At 42.1% G+C, this 20,949-nt stretch overlaps 1 protein-coding gene across 1 annotated transcript in view; it reads right to left on the bottom strand.

Annotated features, from left to right (window-relative positions):
- Positions 1–1,378: 1,378 nt before the first annotated feature.
- The window catches only part of LOC147960587 (uncharacterized), a 41,807-nt gene continuing 22,236 nt past the window's right edge, over positions 1,379–20,949 (bottom strand). Inside the window, exon 5 of the mRNA XM_087533430.1 lies at positions 1,379–1,657. Coding sequence (XP_087389556.1) covers positions 1,379–1,657 — 279 coding nt within the window. The remainder of the gene's footprint in view (positions 1,658–20,949) is intronic.

Genomic DNA, 20,949 nt, shown 5'->3' with positions numbered 1-20,949 from the left:
TTAAAAAATAAATAAACTAATGACAACATTAAAATGAAATTTTTCTTTACTTCCCACTCTCTTTCATTGAAGAAATCATGAGGATCATTGAGTGGCATGAAGTTTGAAATATTTCCAAATTCAAATATTTTCAAACAGTAACTTTTTATTTGGAAAATCCATTTTATTCCCTATCAACATAACTTCAAAATTTTAAAATTCAAATAAATTTCACTCAATCAATCACTCAACAATCAATCAACAATCATATATTTTAATTATTATAACATTCTAAAATTTAGAATTTTGAGATGTTACACATAAACAGAGTTACGTAGGCATGTTTGCGAGCTCGATGCACTCAACACAAGGCATTGCATGACAAACTAAGCATACTCCCAGCAAGAAGACATATTCAAGAAGCTAACCATGGCAAGAACAATCTCATAGCATGCACGGATCAACTACAACAACCTTGGAAAAATTGATTAACATGTAAACAATCTGCCAGGAACATTTTATAGCAAAAGTAGAGCAAGATTGAGTCCTGCTAGGGGACTCCATAAATGCAAACAAGGACATGGATGGATAGAGCATAACCATATCTCAAAATCATCTTTACTGAACATGCTCAAAAGAGGCATGGATCACTCTGTAGCAACATGAATACATGGCATAAAAATAACATCAGGGAAATGACGAGAGCTACTTTGCATGCTTGTGCTAGTCACCACAATGATCACAAAAATACATGGAATACACCCCTGTAAAGATGGCATGGGATATAACAAAACACATGTAGAGCTCATGCCCATATGCATCACAAAATAATCATGGAAAAAATAACAAATGCTCATAATCTGATAAGAATCAGGATCTAACATTATATAGCACTCTTGCATCAACAATTAGGGCATCAAGATGGACTCAAACAAGCATGGTGCAATGGAACAAAATGAAGAGGGCATCTTGGCGAACATTTTGATATATCATGCATGCAAAACGGAGCAGCGAGCACAAAGTTATGGCATGATGAAGGTAGCCACAAAATATTGGAAACTTCGGGGACTTGGAGAAATTTAGACCTCGCGGGAAAAGTCAACGGGACGAAGACGACCAAGGACAAGGAGATCCAGGATGGCGAGGAGGCATTTGGTACGCGGAACCGGTGGATCTCATCCACCTCGCCGGGATCCAGCGACGAGGCGGCCGGCGATGACGACTCCGGCGAGCGGCGCAACTCCAGCGAACACGCGAGCTCCTGCTGCAGCCCGGGCGCCATGGCGGCTGCGCGCATCGAGCAGGGACGCGGGAACCCTTGCGGCGCGGGGCGGATAAAGGAGGCGGCGGCGCGGGTCGCCGGGCGGCGGGGACGGCGCGGCGGTGGCCGGCGAGCTCCTTACCGGCAGCGGCCAGAGACGAAGCCGGCGCAGGACGCGGGGACGCGCGGCGGAGGGAGGCGCAGGCGCTCGGGCCCGGGGCAGCTCGGGCGGGCCGGAGATGGGACTGGCGGGCCCGCGCAGCTGCAGGGGAGCCGGCGAGGCGACGTGGTGAGCTGTGAGTGGCGCGGGACGCGGTGGCGGGGGACGTGGCGCTCGCTGATTGGACGGAGCGAGGTGGCGGCTGGACATATCTGGCGGCGAAGGAAGAATCGTCCGGCGGCGCGAAGGGAGTGGTGCTAGGGTTTGTGCTGCGCGGAAAATTCGGAGGGAGACACATATTTATAGGTAGAGGGAGCTAGGAGAGTCCAAATGAGGTGCGGTTTTCGGCCACGCGATCGTGATTGAATGAACGAGAGGATGGAGAGGGTTTGGATGGGTTTTTGGTCACTTTGGAGGGGTGTTGGTCTGCAACACACACGAGGCCTTTACGGTTCCCCGGTTAACCGTTGGAGTATCAAACGGACTCCAAATGGCACGAAACTTGACAGGCGGTCTACCAGTGGTATACCAAGGCCGCTTGGCAAATCTCGGTCCATTCTGAGAGAGTTTACACCCGCACACGAAAAGAGACAAAAGGGGACGCCGGAGGACATAGGAGTGCCAGAATGCAAAACAGACAGCGGGGAAAATGCTCGGATGCATGATACGAACACGTATGCAAATGCGATGCACATGATGACATGATATGAAATGCATGACATGCAAACAAATGACAAGGCAACAACAGTGAATAACTGGTAGACACCCGGAGCAACGGTCTCGGGGGCGTCACACACTCTCGTGAAGAAGCCCAGAGATAGACCTAAGCCTAAAACTGGGTGCTTCTACTGCAAAGGGAATGGTCACTGGAAGCGGAACTACCCCAAATACTTGGTAGATAAGAAGGATGGAGAAGTGAGCAAAAGGTATATTTGATATATAGGTTATTGATGTGTACTTTACTAGTGTTCATAGTAGCCCATGGGTATTTGATACCGGTTTAGTTGCTAAGATTAGTAACACAAAACGTGAGTTGCAGAATGAACAGGGACTAGTTAAGAGTGAAGTGATGATGTCTATTGGAAGTGATTCCAAGGTTGATACGATCACCATTGCATACTCCCTCTACCTTCGGGATTAGTGTTGAACCTGAAATAAATGTTATTTGGTGTTTGCGTTGAGCATGAATATGGTAAGATCATGTTTATTCCAATATGGTTATTCATTTAAGTCAGAGAATAATTGTTGTTCTGTTTACATGAATAAAACCTTCTATGGTCATACACCTGAGGTGAATGGTTTATTTAATCTCGATCGTAGTGATACACATATTCATAATATTGATGCCAAAAGATGCAAAGTTGATATTGATAGTACAACATATTTGTGGCACTGCTGTTTAGGTCATATTGGTGTAAAGCGCGTGAAGAAACTCCATGTGGATGGATTTTTGGATTCACTTGATTATGAATCATTTGATACTTGTTAACCATGCCTCATGGGCAAGATGACTAAGACTTTGTTCTCCGGAACAATGGAGCGAGCAACTCACTTATTAGAAATAATACATACTGATGTATGCAGTCCGATGAGTGTTGAGGCTCGCGGCAGGTATCATTATTTTCTGACCTTCACAGATGATTTGAGCAGATATGGGTATATCTACTTAATGAAACACAAGTTTCAAACATTTGAAAAGTTCAAAGAATTTCATAGTGAAGTGGAGAATCATCATAACAAGAATGTAAAGTTTTTACGATCTGATCGCGGAGGCGAATATTTGAGTTACGAGTTTGGCCTTCATTTAAAACAAGTGGAATAGTTTCACAACTCACCCCACCCGAAACACCACAGCGTAATGGTGTGTCCAAACGTCGTAACCGTACTTTATTGGATATGGTGTGATCTATGATGTCTCTTACCGATTTACCACTATCGTTTTGGGGTTATGCATTAGAGACAGCTGCATTCATGTTAAATAGGGAACCATCTAAATCCATTGAGATGACACTGTATATCGTTTAGCAAGAGACCTAAGCTGTCGTTTCTTAAAGTTTGGGGTTGCGATGCTTATGTGAAAAATTTCAGCCTGATAAGCTCGAACCTAAATTGGAGAAGTGCATCTTCATATGATACCCAAAGGAAACTGTTGGGTATACCTTCTATCGCAGAACCGAAGGCAAGATCTTTGCTGCTAAGAATGGATCCTTTCTAGAGAAGGAGCTTCTCTCGAAAGAAGTGAGTGGGATGAAAGTAGAACTTGATGAGGTAATTGTACCTTCTCCCGAATTGGAAAGTAGTTCATCACAGAAAACAGTTCCAGTGATTCCTACACCAATTAGTGAGGGAGCTAATGATGATGATCATGAAACTTCAGATCAAGTTACTACCAAACCTTGTAGGTCAACCAGAGTATGGTCCGCACCAGAGTGGTACGGCAATCCTATTCTCGAAGTCATGTTACTAGAACATGACAAACCTACGAACTATGAGGAAGCGATGATGAGCCCAGATTCCTATAAATGGCTTGAGGCCATGAAATCTGAGATATGATGCATGTATGAGAACAAAGTATGGACTTTGATTGACTTGCCCAATGATCGGTGAGCCATTGAGAATAAATGGATCTTCAAGAGGAAGACGAACACTGATGGTAGTGTTACTATCTACAAAGCTCGACTTGTCGCAAAATGTTTTCAACAAGTTCAAGGTGTTGACTATGATGAGATTATCTCACTCATAGCGATGCTTAAGTCTGTCCAAATCATGTTAGCAATTGTCACATTTTATGAAATCTGGCAAATGGATGTCAAAACTGAATTGCTTAATGGATTTATTAAAGAAGAGTTTATGATGCAACAAAAAGGTTTTCTCAATCCTAAAGGTGCAAAAAGGTGTGCAAGCTCCAGCGATCCATCTATGGGCTGGTGCAAGCATCTCGCAGTTGGAATATACGCTTTGATGAATTGATCAAAGCATATAGTTTTATACAGACTTGCGGTGGAGCCTGTATTTACAAGAAAGTGAGTGGGAGCACTACAGCCTTTCTGATAAGTATATGTGAATGACATATTGTTGATTGGAAATTATGTAGAATTTTCTGGAAAGCATAAAGGAGTGTTTGAAAGGAGTTTTTCAAAGAAAGACCTTGGTGAAGCTTCTTACATATTGAGCATCAAGATCTAGGTCAAGACGCTTGATAAGTTTTTCAATGAGTATATACCTTGACAAGATTTTGAAGTAGTTGAAAATGGAACAGTCAAAGAAGTATGCCTGTGTTGAGTAAGGTAGGAAGTTGAGTAAGACTCAAAACCCGACCACGGCAGAAGATAGAGAGAGAATGAAAGTCATTCCCTATGCCTCAGCCATAGGTTCTATAAAGTATGCCATGATGTATACCAGACCTATTGTGTACCTTGCCATGAGTTTCGCAAAGGGGTACAATAGTGATCCAGGAGTAGATCACTGGACAACGATCAAAATTTTCCTTAGAGGACTAAGGAAATATTTCTCGGTTATGGAGGTGATAATGAGTTTGTCGTAAAGAGTTATCACTACAAAAAAATACACTTCCGTGATGATACGTGTTTGCCACAGTAGGTCATGTTTTCTGCCATGCATGTACATCCATGACGATTTTATGACATAATCAGGATAGTCATACCTGTGCTGTCATAGAAGTGTTCCATGACATTACTAAAATTATCATCACGGAAGTGTCCACTTCCATGACGATAAATCGCGCGTCATAGAAGGACTTTCGTCAAGGGTGACCGAAACATGGCATCCACCGTAACGGAACGCCGTTAAGCTATCGGGTCGGGTTTTGGATCCGATAACCCGTTAAGAGCCCCCGACCAATGGGGATTTTTCCACGTGTAAAATCATCATTGGCTGGAGGAAACACGTGTCGGCTCATCGCTGGGACAGATGTCATCCACTCATTGGACAGAAGGTACCTATGATACGTCGACACGTGGCACGGACCAACAGAGGCCCATCTTGTGAAAAGGCCGGCCGTTTGACTTGGTCAGAAGGTGGCGGGCCGGCCCATGGAAAGCCTGTTAACGGCCTATTCGCATATAGCCCATTTACAGCCCGCTAACCCAAGGCCCGTTATGCCCTATTCAAATTAGGCCTAGTAGCGTCATCTGGGCCATCCAATATGATTCCAGCCCATTTTCACTTATGGCCCGTGTGTGGCCCATGACATCTTTTGGCCCATATGAGGCCCTATGTAACTCTTGGCCTACTAACGGCCCGTGGTGAAACTCGCCCGTAATGAACAGTGTATCACTTTACACCCATTAACGGCCCGTGGTGAAACTGGCCCGTAAAGAACAGTGTATCACTTTATACCCATTAACGGCCCGTTATTCCGTTGGGCCATTTCCAACCCATGTTATCTTTCGGCCTTCTCAGAGCCCATTTATTCTTGGGCTATTTTCCAGCATTCTTTTACTTATGGCCCATTACCGTCATTTTCTACTCGTGGGCCAACTTCAGCCCGTGGTTACAGTCGGCCCGTTTGTGGTCCATTAATACGTTGGGCCGTTTTCATAGCGTCATCAAATATGGCCTATTACGATGGCCCGTTATGGTCGGCCCATGAACGGACGATTCCAACTCTAGCCCGTTTACGGCCAGAATGCGGTCTGTTTGGCCCATGTTTGGCCAATCGATCATATGGCCCGTATAAGGCCCATTGATGATATGGCCCGTAGAAGGACCATTGTTTCTACGGCCCGTAGAAGGCCCACTGTTTATACGGCCCATAGATGGCCCACTATTTCTACGGCCCATAGGAGGCCCAGTGTCACTATAGTAAATATTAGCCCATGGTTATTGTCGCCTAGTTTTAAAAAATAGGTCATTGCAGCCACTAGCAAACCGCAGAAAAAGAACTGCACTGACTACAAGCAAACAAATAAACAAGACAACAAGGAAATAAATAAGCAAGCAACTTACACTAGGCTATCACGGCTATTACACATATTACATCCACTGGGCATCAAAGTTCGCCACCAGTGCAAATATAGGGAACACAGCAGCATATAAACGCCGCAGCAAAACAAGTCCAGAACTGAAACCACTTCAGAAGAGCTCAAGAAACAATATCCTGGGTACCAATAATGCTGGCAAGATGCTTAGCAAGCTTATTAACTTTCTCTTGTTTGGCGCTTAAGTACTCCAGCGCTTGCTGTTGCACCAAAAAGTATGCATTTGAATTCTGCAGGGACTTCCTCAGTTCTTCGGCTTCCTGTCGCATAACATCTGATCGATGTCTTTCAGCTTGAAGTTGAGAATCAAGAAGCCGAACTGATTCATGCAACGAGTTCGAAGAGCTGGTGCTAGCAGTGGTAGCCAGTAACTCGAACAGTACATCAAGACAGGACTTTGGGGTTGTCTTAGTGTCTTCAATATAGTTTTTATCAGCTTTCTTGGAGACCAACAGGGATGTCTCACTATCTTGAACCTTATCTGCATTACTTCCTTTACCATTGCATAACAGGGTACTCTTCTCCAATATTTTATCCGCGTTCTAAAAGAGAAACAAACAAACACATCTCAGGTTTACAATGTAGTATATGAAACTCATTTTGAGTTCACTAGTAAGGTGGACAGGATAACAGCATGAAACAAACATATATCTATGTAGTATGGTCACTATATGGTCTATATCATTCTAGTTTATGTTGCCAAATCAAGATAGATACAGTTCGAATCATATCTATTTAAGACAAAGCAGCATAAACAGAATATAAGTGTGGGAAACTACACAGCAATAACAACACTTGTAATGTGCATGGCATGAGAACATAACTGTTTATTCAATTGAAACTGAAATCAACATAGAGCAAGTTACAACATCAAACATCCAAACACGTTGAAGAAACAGGTTTAAAACATACCTGTTGCTCCATTGGAGTTTCAATTGCATCCTTCAAATTTGAAATTAGTTGGTATTAGTAAATACAGTGATGCAACAGCAAAGTAGTATGAACCATAACTATGGAACCTGACCTAAGAACAATTATTCTTCTGCTTTAAGCATTGACTTCAGGTTCGGAGTGGTGGTCCTCGTGATTTGGGCACTGCAGTTGCCTTACTAACTCCTCGTGTTTGGGTGCTCTATCGTGGAGACGGTGTTGTGTCAACGGGAATTGGGTGTCTATCTGCTGGGGTTGGGGTTAGAAGGGGTGTGGCTGGTTGTCTGTCCAACTGGGTAGGGGTACAATTTGCATGAGTGTGGGTTATGTGTGGTGGGGCTGGTTCTTGGGCAAGTACAACCGTGGTTCTATCTGCATCGACAGGTAGCACGATCTTTTCTGAAGACCGTGTTTTTACTCCCACAGATACTGCCATCACTCCCTCCAATTGAAATGGCTGATAAACAAGAAAAGTAATTGAATGTACAGACATTGTAAGATAGACAGGTGCAATGGAAAGTAGGGAAGAAAACGGGGCATGAAATAATTAACATTTATGTTGTCTAAGCAAACAGAATAGCAGGACATAATTTCACATATATGATGGTTAATTAAACAGGATAGCATGACACAATTTCACATGTGTGATGGCTAACTAAACAGGATAGAATGACATACTTCAAAATATGATGACTATGTAAACAGGATGACATGATATAACTATACGATGTGTCTATAAAGTGGTTGGCATGCCATAAATCACAAACATGCCATCGATGGAAACATGATGGCATGATATAATTCACGGATAGAATGACATAATTTAAAATATGATGACTATGTAAACAGGATGAGATGATATAACTATATTATGTCTTTAGAAAATGGGTTGGCATGCCATAATTCCGATACATGCTATCTATGTAAACATCATGGCATGACATAATTCAAATATATGATTTATATACTAAGGAAGTGAGTAGAGGGCAATCGCATATATGATGTGTCAACACAGGAGATGGCATTCAATATTGTGTATATGATGTAAAAACTAAGCATTGCAATACAACATATGCATTATATGAGTAATATAACCCTGCCAAGTTTGAGCATACACCTCAGGGGGATAATAGGACTGGTCATCTACCTCTGAATCCTCCTCTGAAGAGCTATCTGTAACCAGCAAGATATCTGCTTTAGCAGGTAGCATTGTCTGCCCTGAAGACCTTGTTTTCACTCCAGATTTCTCCATCACAATTCAAATGGCTGATGCACAGGAAGAGCAGTTGAATATACAAACATTGTCGACGAAAGCAATGAGAAATACAAAAAAAGGACGGCATGATATAATTCACATATATGACGCTTGCCTAAACAGCATGGTATTGCATAATTCACATACATAATGCCTTGCAACAAGATAACATTGCATAATTCACATATATAATGTCTTGCAACAAGATGGCATTGCATAATTCACATATATGGTAATTAGACACTAAACAGGTGGCATTCACACAAAGTATGTCTAAACTAAGCAAATGACATAGCAATGCAAGATAAGAGACGCACGATATGAGCAACATAACCCTGCCAAGTTAGGGCATGCACCTCGGGGGGGAATATGACTGGTCATCTGTCTCTGAATCCTGCTCTGAGGAGCTATCGGTAACCAGCAAGACATGCGCTTCATCAGATAGCATTGTCTGCTTTGAAGACCTTCTTTCCACTCCAGATTTTTCCATGACCGTGTCGAATGGCTGATGCACAAGAAGAGTAATTGAATGTACTAAAATTGTTGACAAATTTAACACGTAATAAAAAAATGATGACATGATATAATTGACATATAAGATGACTAGCTAACCAGGGTGGCATTGCAAAATTCACATATATGATGCCTGGCTAGACAAGATGGCATTGCATGATTCACATATACGATAAAGAAACTAAACAGATGGCATTGACACAAAGCATGTCTAAACTAAGAAGCTGACATCTTTAATATGCAAGGCACCATATGCATGATATTACCAACATCAGCATGCCAAGTTAGAGCGAAGACCTCATGGGGTAAATAGGAGTGGTTTTCTCCTTCTGAATCCCCCTCAGAACAGTTATTTTCCTCTTGATTATGATCCGAAATGGCTGGAGGGGGGGCTGCCTTTGCGCCCACGATGGAACAACGTCTGCATGAAATTGTATTGCCATGGAAGGCTCATCTCTTTTGCTCTACATGATCATTTCCATTGTGTAGAATAACTGGCATGCATAGGAATAAAACATAGTGAGATTATGTAAGGACTGCATGCACAAATCCAGAGTGATGGTAGCAAACTGTGGATAGACCCAAAACCAATGATAGCAGGCAGATAATAGCTTTAGTTAAAAATACAGATAATGGCTCCTTTAATGTTTGTTTGCAACCAACATGAAACTCATAGTAGACACCGGAGATTAACCAGATAGTAGACAGATAGTACTGATTGCTGCCCCAATATGTACCCCACAACCATTTAAAAACTCAAGTTTCAGCATTAGTTTGGACCTGACTCGGAGTCTAATAGGTGAACACGACGATAATGTAGCATGTCATCATATTAATCGACGCATAACATAAGCAAGCACGGAAGAGTGCGACCTCTCTTGCGGACCCATGTAGTCCTCAAGGTCATCTGCTCAGTTGATGATGGTAATGCAGTTGCCGTGGCTGCCGGCAGCGGGGAAGAAGATCTGAGGCGGTGAAAGACAGTCTGGAGAGTGGATCCCTGCTGTGGTGAACCCTTCCGTCGTTGGAGCAGCTGAGCTGGGGTGGAGCACAGCGCCGTAGGAGCAGGACAAACCACACAAGGTTTACTTTGACACATATCTATAAAAGAAGTAATTGAGTAATGGCTTGTTTGAATTTGAGGATTCTAACAATGCAGTGATAGGAAATAGACAGGAATATGATAGGAATGCACGTGCAAAACAGAGAATTTAAAAACACAGGATTTCTGCCAATCTGGGTGTTTGATTCACAACAATTGGAAGATCACAGGATGCAAAAAAGCGTGGTGAGATTAAGTCAAACCACAAGAAAATGTACGGTTATAATGCTATTATGCTACTATCTCTTAGTCTTGTGCTTGATGAATAGGAATATGAAAAGGAGGAGAAGTGGAAGTTAGAATTCCTACGGTTTTTCTTTCAAGGAGACACTAAAGGAACAAATCCTACAGTTTTCCTTTGCTCCATTCCTTTGCACCAAATTCATGAAAAGTAGTACCATAGGAAACTTTCCAATTCCAATGTTTTTCATTCACTTTTCCTTTCAAGCACTGGCGATTCTAGTAGGCAGGCTTGAGCAAGGAAAATCCTACACTAAAAAATGTTTTTGTGCTACTTCTATTACTTTGGACCCAGGCCACTACCATACTAGCTCAACTCCCAGGCCCATCGACAAATGGACAGCTCAAACGCGCAGAGATAAATAATGATGACAATCAAGAGAGTCCATCACGGATAGCTAAGTTGCCTAGTACCTCACTGCTTGTCATATAGTAGGATAAAATAATCATATTTTCCGTTTCTACGAGTGCTCAGTGGACAATATATATAACATGTAGAGTAAAAAAGAGATGCAACAAGTGTACAACCTCTTTGGCGAAGCCATGTCGATCTCAACGTGATTGGGTTGGTCGGTGAGGATGCTCCGGCTGACTAGGCTGTCAGAGGTGGGGAAGAAGATCTTAGGCGTCTGGAGATGGAGCCCGAGGTACTGCTCCGCTGTGATGGAGGGTTTCTTCATTGGAGCAGCTCCGGTGAATAGTACGACGCCGAGGCTGAAGTAGGACAAGAGAGACAACGAACAACATTAACCTAAGTGGAATTCTAATAGCATCTCCAATACGTAATGTAAAATACATAACCACAAAGTGCTAGATGTAAAATACATCAGCCGCTCATCTCTGAACTTAACCGTCGAAACTGAATTTAACTGTCGAAACTGAACTTAACTGTTGAAACTGAACTAAACTGTCGAAACTAAATTTTGCTGTCAAAACTGAACGCACTAGGAAGGTGAGGCTACACGTCGGTTGACTGACTTTTTCATCTCTGGTCAGTCGATTTTGCAGCCGTTGGATACGAAATCAAGGGCCTGCGGTTCATCTTCAACCTCCACCCCCTGAGCCGCCAGCCACCACCGGCCAAACAGCAGCCCCCCGCCGCCCGCGGCCGGCGGTGCACCGCCCCTCCTGCCCCAAAAACACTCCCCACCGCCAGTCCACCGCCGCCCCGGCCATCCCTCTAGCCCCCCCCCCCCCCCCCCGTGGTGAGCTTTTTTCTCCGGCGATCCCCACGCCACCGCCCCGCCAATGCCCCGCCACCGACGGCGACCACCGCCCCCATCCTGAACCCTAAGATAGATAGTGGGGTACCTCCTTGCTGCGGATGGTTCTTCCTTCACCCTGGCGAGCCCTCCCACCCCCTGAAAAACGACTGACCCAAAAGTCGATTCACTCGACTAAAGTGTAGCTAAATTGGAGCAGCATCGCAAGCAAGAGCAAGAGCGAGAGCAGCAGCGCGAGCAAGAGCAATAGCAAGAGCAGACCAGGTAGGGGACCGAGAGCAAGAGTAGAGCAGCAGCGTGAGCAAGAGCTAAAGCAGCAGCAGCTCCTACTGATGTGGACATCGCCGTCCTGGGAGCGACGCCGTGGAGGAAGTGGCCAGCGATGCCGCCGTGGATGGAGCCGCACCGTGTCGGCTCGGGACAGAGCACCAGCAGCACCGTGAGATCGAATCAAGAAGAAAATGCAGCGATTAGTGTACAACCTCTTTGGTGGCGCCGATTAGGCCGCAGCTTCACCCGAGGAAACGGTGATGATGATGCTCTTCCGGTGGTGTAGGTGCAGACGGCAGTGTGGGAATGGAGGTGGCGCGAAAGACGAGGGGAACGTCGGGGAGGGGTGGCTGAACCGGCGGGACGATGAGATCGACGACGGATCCTCATCCAGTACGATGGATGAGGGACGTCGAAGTGTGGCTGTGAACAACGTCGTCGGGGAAGAGGCTCCGGCTGGGTGGCCGACGGAGCAGGGTGTGGGGTTTCGTCGCGGGTTTTCGCGGCCTCGGTGTACGAATGGGTGGGCGGATGGGATGGCAGTGCGGAACCATGGCTTAGAGACGCGCTTGTCCCACATGTGGGGTAAGTTACGAAAGTACCCCCACCGATTTGAGGCGGTTCTTTCAGTTCAGGGGTACCACAGGCATTTCGTGTGTCGGGATTTCACAGGAGGTGGGAGTTTTCCCGCGCGTTGTAATTTCGGAATAGCAAGGTGCGGGTTGAGATGGAGGGAGTTGTCGGAGCACAACAAGACAAAGATATATCATAAATATTTCGGGCTAACAAGGCGCGGGTTGAAGAGGCGGGAGTTTCGCAGTACGATAGATAGAGACGCTAGCTTGAATTTTCGGCATAACAAGGCACGGATTGAAATTTCGGAAGAACAAGCTTAACGTGTACCCAAAAAAAAGAAAATTTGCACCTCAACACGCACAACACACACACAAACACCATTTAGACTAGAGTAAGGTACACGTGCATCGCACGCATGAGATTTGGCAACCAAATTATGAATAAATACCACATTATAGCATGCAAGCTTTGAGTCATATATGCATGATGTAGATGTTCGTTTAATTCTTATAGTTCATTTCATTCAAAATCATCTAGTTTTTATAAGAAAGCTAATCTATTTTAAGATTCATGGAATTGTGCGTCGTAAGACATAAAGTAAAAACAAATAATGGCAAATCATGTAGAAAAACAAATAAAGTAATAAGACATAAAGAAGTGCTTGTGTTTTGATGTTTGTGCATTATGCTTAAGTTCAACCATGGAGTCTTCTAGATTATACATGTGGCGAAATCTGGTGGAATCTAGATGATATCCAGCGGCCAGTAGTTCTCAAATTTGCCATCTTTGGACCATCGGATTCGCCTCATCCAACGACCATCTTTCAAAGTTAAAGTTACCCGCACACAATATAGGGGTATAGATATAGATATGTGATGCGAAAGCCGCCCATCATCTCCAATTAGAATAGTGTGTCCATGCATGGATGCGACATGGCCAAATGATGTCTGCCATCGGTATCTCAAATTCAAATCAGTCTGACCTTGTTCAATGTGTATACATTACAACATGCTCGTTTCCAAACCACACCGCGTAGATCTCTGTTATATTCATGCATGCATGGGTTTCAAACATCAGGATCTCTTATTCAAATATTTGAATTCAACTTTACATTGATTATGACCTCACCTATTCTTTTACACCCACACAGTAGTCTTCTCTTTATAATTGTACCACTAACTTTCTCTCGTGCATGCATGCACACACACTACCAGTCGGCATTATCCATCGCACGCATGCAATCTTTTTCTTTAGGTCGGTCTCCCATGAAGGCACACACCCACACACATCCCCCTCTCCATCATATCGGGCATTCTTTATCTCTCACGCGTGCATGCGCAATGATCGATGTTCCTCTATGTATGTGTGTATATAGCTAGGTCTTTCATAGTTTTCCACACAAACCGATCAATCGATATATCCAGTGAGGTCTCACCCTCTTTCCCACGTCGACATCGATCAATCTATACCTCTCTATATAGGATTAACATATATAGCTAATACACCCACATTAATTATATATCCAGTGGTGAAGACAGGGGGCAGTAAGGGCCCTGCCCCCCTCCCCCCTAACATCACTATATATCGAGGCTAATATGAATGTGATCATTAGACAATTGCTGCTAAAATGGTTTAAGTTCATGAATTGACCCTCCTCGTAAAGGATTAGCAATGCTTGGCCCCCTAGCTCATTTATTTTTCATGGCTCCGCCAATGCGCAACAACACACGTGTTCGCCCCCACCTCTCTCTAAATATCGATCTCGTACTTGTGCATTCCTTCATAGTCTCCCTCCACTCGGCCCCTCGCACCATCTTCTAGCCCCCCACCGGATTTTGCCACATATACAATCTAGCGGACTCCATGGTTGAACTTAAGCATAGTGCACAAACCTCAAAACAAAAGTGGTTCTCTTTTGTTCTAGAATCTTCCGTATCATAACTGCCCAAACTTTTTTCTAGTTGAATTTCCATTATTTGTTTTTACTTTATTCTTTACAATGCACAATTCCATGAATCCTAAAATAGATTAAGGGATTCTTTGATTCAAAGGATTCTCAAAGGAATTTTGGAGGATTCTAATCATTAGGAATTTTTCATATCTTGGTTGTTTGATACGTAGGATTGTAAACCATAGGAATTTTTCCATATGATTCATTTGCACTAGATTTCATAGGAAACATCCCATCCACTCAAACCTCTTTCAAAGAATTCTGTGTTTTTTCTATGCACAATCAAACACTCGTACAATCCTGTAGGATTCAAGACGACATTCCACTATAATCCCATGTTTTTCCTATTCCCGCGTTCTTAGCTTTTTTATAAAAACTAATTGATTTTTATTGAGATGAACTATAAGAATTAAACGAAGGGCTACATCAGGCATATATGACTCAGAGCTTAGATGCTATAGTGTGGTATTTATTCATAATTTGGTTGCAAAATCTGATGCGTGCAATGCACGTGTACCTTACTAGTACTTCGAGTATGTGCAAAACACGTAAATTAGAATACCAATGGCACGTGATACGTCTCCAACGTATCTATAATTTTTGATTGCTCCATGCTATATTATCTACTGTTTTGGACTATATTGGGCTTTAGTTTCCACTTTTATATTATTTTTGGGACTAACCTATTAACAGGAGGCCCAGCCCAGAATTGATTTTTTTGCCTATTTCAGTGTTTCGGAGAAACAGAATATCAAGCGGAGTCCAAACGGAATAAAATCTTTGGGAACGTGATTTTCTCACCGAACGTGATCCAGGAGACTTGGACCCTGCTCGAAGGAACAAAAGAGGCGGTCACGAGGGTGGGGGCACCCCCTCCTACGGCACGCCCCCTGCCTCGTGGGCCCCTCGTTGCTCCTCCGGCGTACTTCTTCCTCCTATATATACACACGTACCCCCAAACGATCAGAACAGCAGCCAAAAACCTAATTACACCGCCACAAATTTCTGTATCCACGAGATCCCATCTTGGGGTCTGTTCCGGAGCTCCGCCGGAAGAGGGCCGTCATCACGGAGGGCTTCTACATCATCCTAGCCCCTCCGATGAAGTGTGAGTAGTTTACCTCAGACCTTCGGGTCCATAGTTAGTAGCTAGATGGCTTCTTCTCTCTCTTTGAATCTCAATACAAAGTTCTCCCCCTCTCTCGTGGAGATCTATTCGATGTAATCTTCTTTTTGCGGTGTGTTTGTTGAGATCGATGAATTGTGGGTTTATGATCAAGACTATCTATGAATAATATTTGAATCTTCTCTGAATTCTTTTATGTATGATTGGTTATCTTTGCAAGTCTCTTCGAATTATCCGTTTGGTTTGGCCAACTAGATTGGTAGTTCTCGCCATGGGAGAAGTGCTTAGCTTTGGGTTCGATCTTGCGGTGTCCTTTCCCAGTGACAGAAGGGGCAGCAAGGCACGTATTGCATCGTTGCCATCGAGGATAACAAGATGGGGTTTATTTCATATTGCATGAATTTATCTCTCTACATCATGTCATCTTGGTTAAAGCGTTACTCTGTTTTTAACTTAATACTCTAGATGCATGCTGGATACCGGTCGATGAGTGGAGTAATAGTAGTAGATGCAGAATCGTTTTGGTCTACTTGTCATGGACGTGATGCCTATATACATGATCATGCCTAGATATTATCATAATTATGCTCAATTCTGTCAATTGCTCAACATTAATTTGTTCACCCATCGTAGAATACTTATGCTCTTGAGAGAAGCCACTAGTGAAACCTATGGCCCCCGGGTCTATTCTCATCATATCAATCTCCATCACTTTAATATTGTTCTTCTATTTACTTTGCCTTTACTTTTTACTTTGCATCTTTATATCAAAAATACCAAAAATATTCTATCTATCAGATCTCACTCTCGTAAGTGACCGTGAAGGGCTTGACAACCCCTAATCGCGTTGGTTGCGAGTAGCTATCGTTTTGTGCAGGTACGAGGGACTTGAGCGTGGCCTCCTACTGGATTGATACCTTGGTTCTCAAAAACTGAGGGAAATACTTACACTACTCTGCTGCATCATCCCTTCCTCTTCGGGGAAAACCAACACAAGCTCAAGACGTAGCAAGAAGGATTTCTGGCGCCATTGCTGGGGAGTCTGCGCAAAAGTCAATATACCAAGTACCCATCACAATCCCTATCTCTCGCATTACATTATTTGCCATTTGCCTCTAGTTTTCCTCTCCCCCCCCCCAGTTCACCCTTGCCGTTTTATTCGCCCTCTCTCTCTCTATCCTCCCTCTCTGTTTGCCTCTTTTTGCCCGTTTTCCCTTGTTTGCTCGTGTGCTAGATTGCTTGTTTGTCGTGATGGCTAAAGATACTACTAAATCGTGTGACTTCACCAATACCAATAATAATGATTTCCTTAGCACTCCGGTTGCTCCTCTTACCGATGCTGAATCTTGTCAAATTAATACTGCTTTGTTGAATCTTGTTATGAAAGATCAATTCGCCGGCCTTCCCAGTGAAGATGCTGATTTGAATAGCTTCGTTGATTTATGTGATATGCAAAAGAAAAAAGATGTCAATAATGATGTCATTAAATTGAAGCTATTTCCTTTTTTGCTTAGAAATCGTGCTAAATCTTGGTTTTCGTCTTTGCCTAAGAATAGTATTGATTCATGGAACAAGTGCAAAGATGCTTTTCTCTCTAAGTATTTTCCTCCCGCTAAGATCATCTCTCTTAGAAACGATATTATGAACTTTAAACAACTTGATCATGAACATGTTGCACAAGCTTGGGAGAGAATGAAATTAATGATACGTAATTGCCCTACTCATGGTTTGAATTTGTGGATGATTATACAGAATTTTTATGCCGGATTGAATTTTTCTTCTAGAAATCTTTTAGATTCAGCCGCGGGAGGCACTTTTATGGAAATCACTTTAGGAGATGCTACTAAACTCCTAGATAATATTATGGTTAATTATTCTCAATGGCACACTGAAAGATCATCTAATAAAAAGTGCATGCGATAGAAGAAATTAATGTGTTGAGTGGAAAGATGGACGAACTTATGAAATTATTTGCTACTAAGAGTGTTTCTTCTGATCCTAATGATATGCCTTTGTCTACTTTGATTGAGAATAACAATGAATCTATGGATGTGAATTTTGTTGGTAGGAATAATTTTGGTAACAATGCTTATAGAGGGAATTTTAATCCTGGGCCATATCCTAGTAATCCTTCTAATAATTATGGGAATTCCTACAATAACTCTTATGGAAATTATAATAAGATGCCCTCTGATTTTGAATCTAATATTAAAGAATTTATTTCTTCGCAAAAGAATTTTAATGCTATGATTGAAGAAAAATTGCTTAAGATTGATGATTTGGCTAGGAACATTGATAGAATTGCTCTTGATGTTGATGCTTTAAAACTTAGATCTATTCCACCTATGCATGATATCAATGAGTCTCTAAAAGCCATGAGAATTTCAATTGATGAGTGTAAAGAAAGAAGCGCTAGGATGCGTGCTTCCAAAGATGACTTTATTAAAGCGTGTTCTTCCAATTCCTATGAAATCAAGATGAAGATCTAAAAGTTATTAATGTGTCTCCAATTAAATCTTTATTTTGCAATATGAATCTTGATGAAACTGAATATGATCTTCCTTTACCTAGAAGACGTTCTAAAAATTCGGAGTATTTAGATCTTAATGATGATATTGACGAAAGTGGGATTGAAAGAAATAAAAATCTAGATGTTGCTAAACCCACTATATTGGATTTAAAGGAAATTAATTATGAAAGTTGCTCTTTAATTGATTGTATTTCCTTGTTGCAATCCGTGCTAAATTCTCCACATGCTTATAGTCGAAATAAAGCCTTCACCGATCATATTGTTGATGCCTTGATGCAATCTTATGAAGAAAAACTTGAGTTGAAAGTTTCTATCCCTAGAAAACTCTATGATGAGTGGGAACCAACTATTAAAATTAAAATTAAAGATTATGAGTTTTATGCTTTGTGTGATTTGGGTGCTAGTGTCTCTACTATTCCCAAGACTTTGTGTGATTTACTAGATTTTCGTAATTTTGATGATTGCTCTCTAAACTTGCACCTTGCGGATTCCACTATTAAGAAACCTATGGGAAGAATTAATGATGTTATTATTGTTGAAAATAGGAATTATGTGGCCGTAGATTTCATTGTTCTTGATATAGATTGCAATCCTTCTTGCCCTATTATTCTTGGTAGACCTTTCCTTAGAACAGTTGGTGCGATTATTGATATGAAGGAAGGGAATATTAGATTTCAATTTCCATTAAAAAAGGGTATGGAACACTTTATAAGAAAGAAAATAAAATTACCATATGAAACTATCATGAGAGCCACATATGGATTGCCTACCAAAGATGGTAATACCTAGATCTATCTTTGCTTGTTATGCCTAGCTAGGGGCGTTAAACGATAGCGCTTGTTGGGAGGAAACCCAATTTTATTTTTATTCATTTCTTTTGCTCCTGTTTAGTAATAAATAAATTATCTAGCCTCTGTTTTGGTTGTGTTTTTTGTGTTTAATTAGTGTTTGTGCCAAGTAGAACCGTTGGGAAGACTTGGGGAAAGTCTTGTTGAACTTGCTGTAAAAAACAGAAACTTTAGCGCTCGAGAGAACTGCTACCATTTTTATTTGAAGAGTGATATTTAGTTAATTATTTTTACAGATGATTAATAGATAAATTCCTCACGTCCAGTAATTTATTTTAGAATTTTTGGGGTTCCAGATCTTGCGCTAGCTACAGATTACTACAGAATGTTCTGTTTTTGACAGATTCTGTTTTTCGTGTGTTGTTTGCTTATTTTGATGAATTTATGGCTAGTAAAATAGTTTATAATCCATAGAGAATTTGGAATACAGTAGGTTTAACACCAATATAAATAAAGAATGAGTTCATTACAGTACCTTGAAGTGGTCTTTTGTTTTCTTTCGCTAACGGAGCTCACGAGTTTTCTATTTTGAGTTTTGTGTTGTGAAGTTTTCATGTTTTGGGTAAGAATTTGATGGATTATGGAACAAAGCTTGGGGATGCCCATGGCACCCCCAAGATAATCCAAGGACACCGAAAAGTCAAAGCTTGGGGATGACCCGGAAGGCATCCCCTCTTTCGTCCACTTCCATCGGTAACTTTACTTGGAGCTATATTTTTATTCACCAACATGATATGTGTTTTGCTTGGAGCGTCTTGTATTATTTGTGTCTTTGTTTGTTAGTACGCCACAATCATCCTTTCTGTACACACCTTTTGAGAGAGCCATACATGAATTAAAATTTGATAGAATACTCTATGTGCTTCACTTATATCTTTTGAGCTAAGTAGTTTTGCTCTATGTGCTTCACTTATATCTTTTGAGCGTTATAATTTTGCTCTATATGCTTCACTTATATCTTTTGAGCTAAGTAATTTTTCTCTATGTGCTTCACTTAGATCTTTTAGAGCACGGTGGTCGATTTGTTTTAAAGAAACTATTGATCTCTCATGCTTCACTTAAATTATTTTGATAGTCTCTTAATAGCATGGTAATTTTCTTAATAATAATATGCTTGGTATTCAAGATTTGTGAAACTTTCTTTTGAGTGTGTTGAATACTAAGAAAAGATTGAAGCATGATAATTGTTTTGAGATATGGAGGTGATAATGTTAAAGTCATGCTAGTGGAGTAGTTGTGAATTTAAAGAATACTTGTGTTGAAGTTTGTGATTCCCGTAGCATGCACGTATGGTGAACCGTTATGTGATGAAGTTGGAGCATGATTTATTTATTGATTGTCTTCCTTATGAGTGGCGGTCGGGGACGAGCGATGGTCTTTTCCTACCAATCTATCCCCCTAGGAGCATGCGCGTAGTACTTTGCTTTGATAACTTCTAGATTTTTGCAATAAGTATATGAGTTCTTTATGACTAATGTTGAGTCCATGGATCATACGCACTCTCACCCTTCCACCCTGATAGCCTCTCCAATACCGCGCAACTTTCACCGGTATAATACACCTACCATATACCTTCCTCAAAATAACCACCATACACTACTAGGGAAAAGCCTAGCAGTAGCGCGGGTTTTGGGTGTATCAGTAGTGCGGGTGCCCGCGCTACTGATATGGCGCCACAGCTAACTTGTAGTAGTAGCGCGTGTTGACACACATTACTGCTATACATGGTTAGCTGTAGCGTGTCTTGCAAACAGCGCTACTGCTAATTAGCTGTAGCGGGTCTTATACCCCGCGCTACTACTATTACTTTTGAAAACAAAAAATCTCGATCCCGTGCGTGCTGTCAATGGCAACAATGGTAAGATCTAGCGATGATTGGCGTCGCTGGAGGCATGAACGGATAGCGGAAGACCAAATCCAGCAGTGGCTATTGGAGAGGGCCCATTTCTATGGCAGAGCCAGGCCGCGGTGTGGGGCTCCTCTTC

Source organism: Triticum urartu, chromosome 7A (assembly GCF_056163025.1).
Source record: "Triticum urartu cultivar PI428250 chromosome 7A, HENAU_Tu73, whole genome shotgun sequence".
NCBI lineage: Eukaryota > Viridiplantae > Streptophyta > Magnoliopsida > Poales > Poaceae > Triticum > Triticum urartu.
The sequence above is the reverse complement of the archived record's forward strand: the minus strand, read 5'-3'. Positions and strand labels throughout refer to the sequence as shown.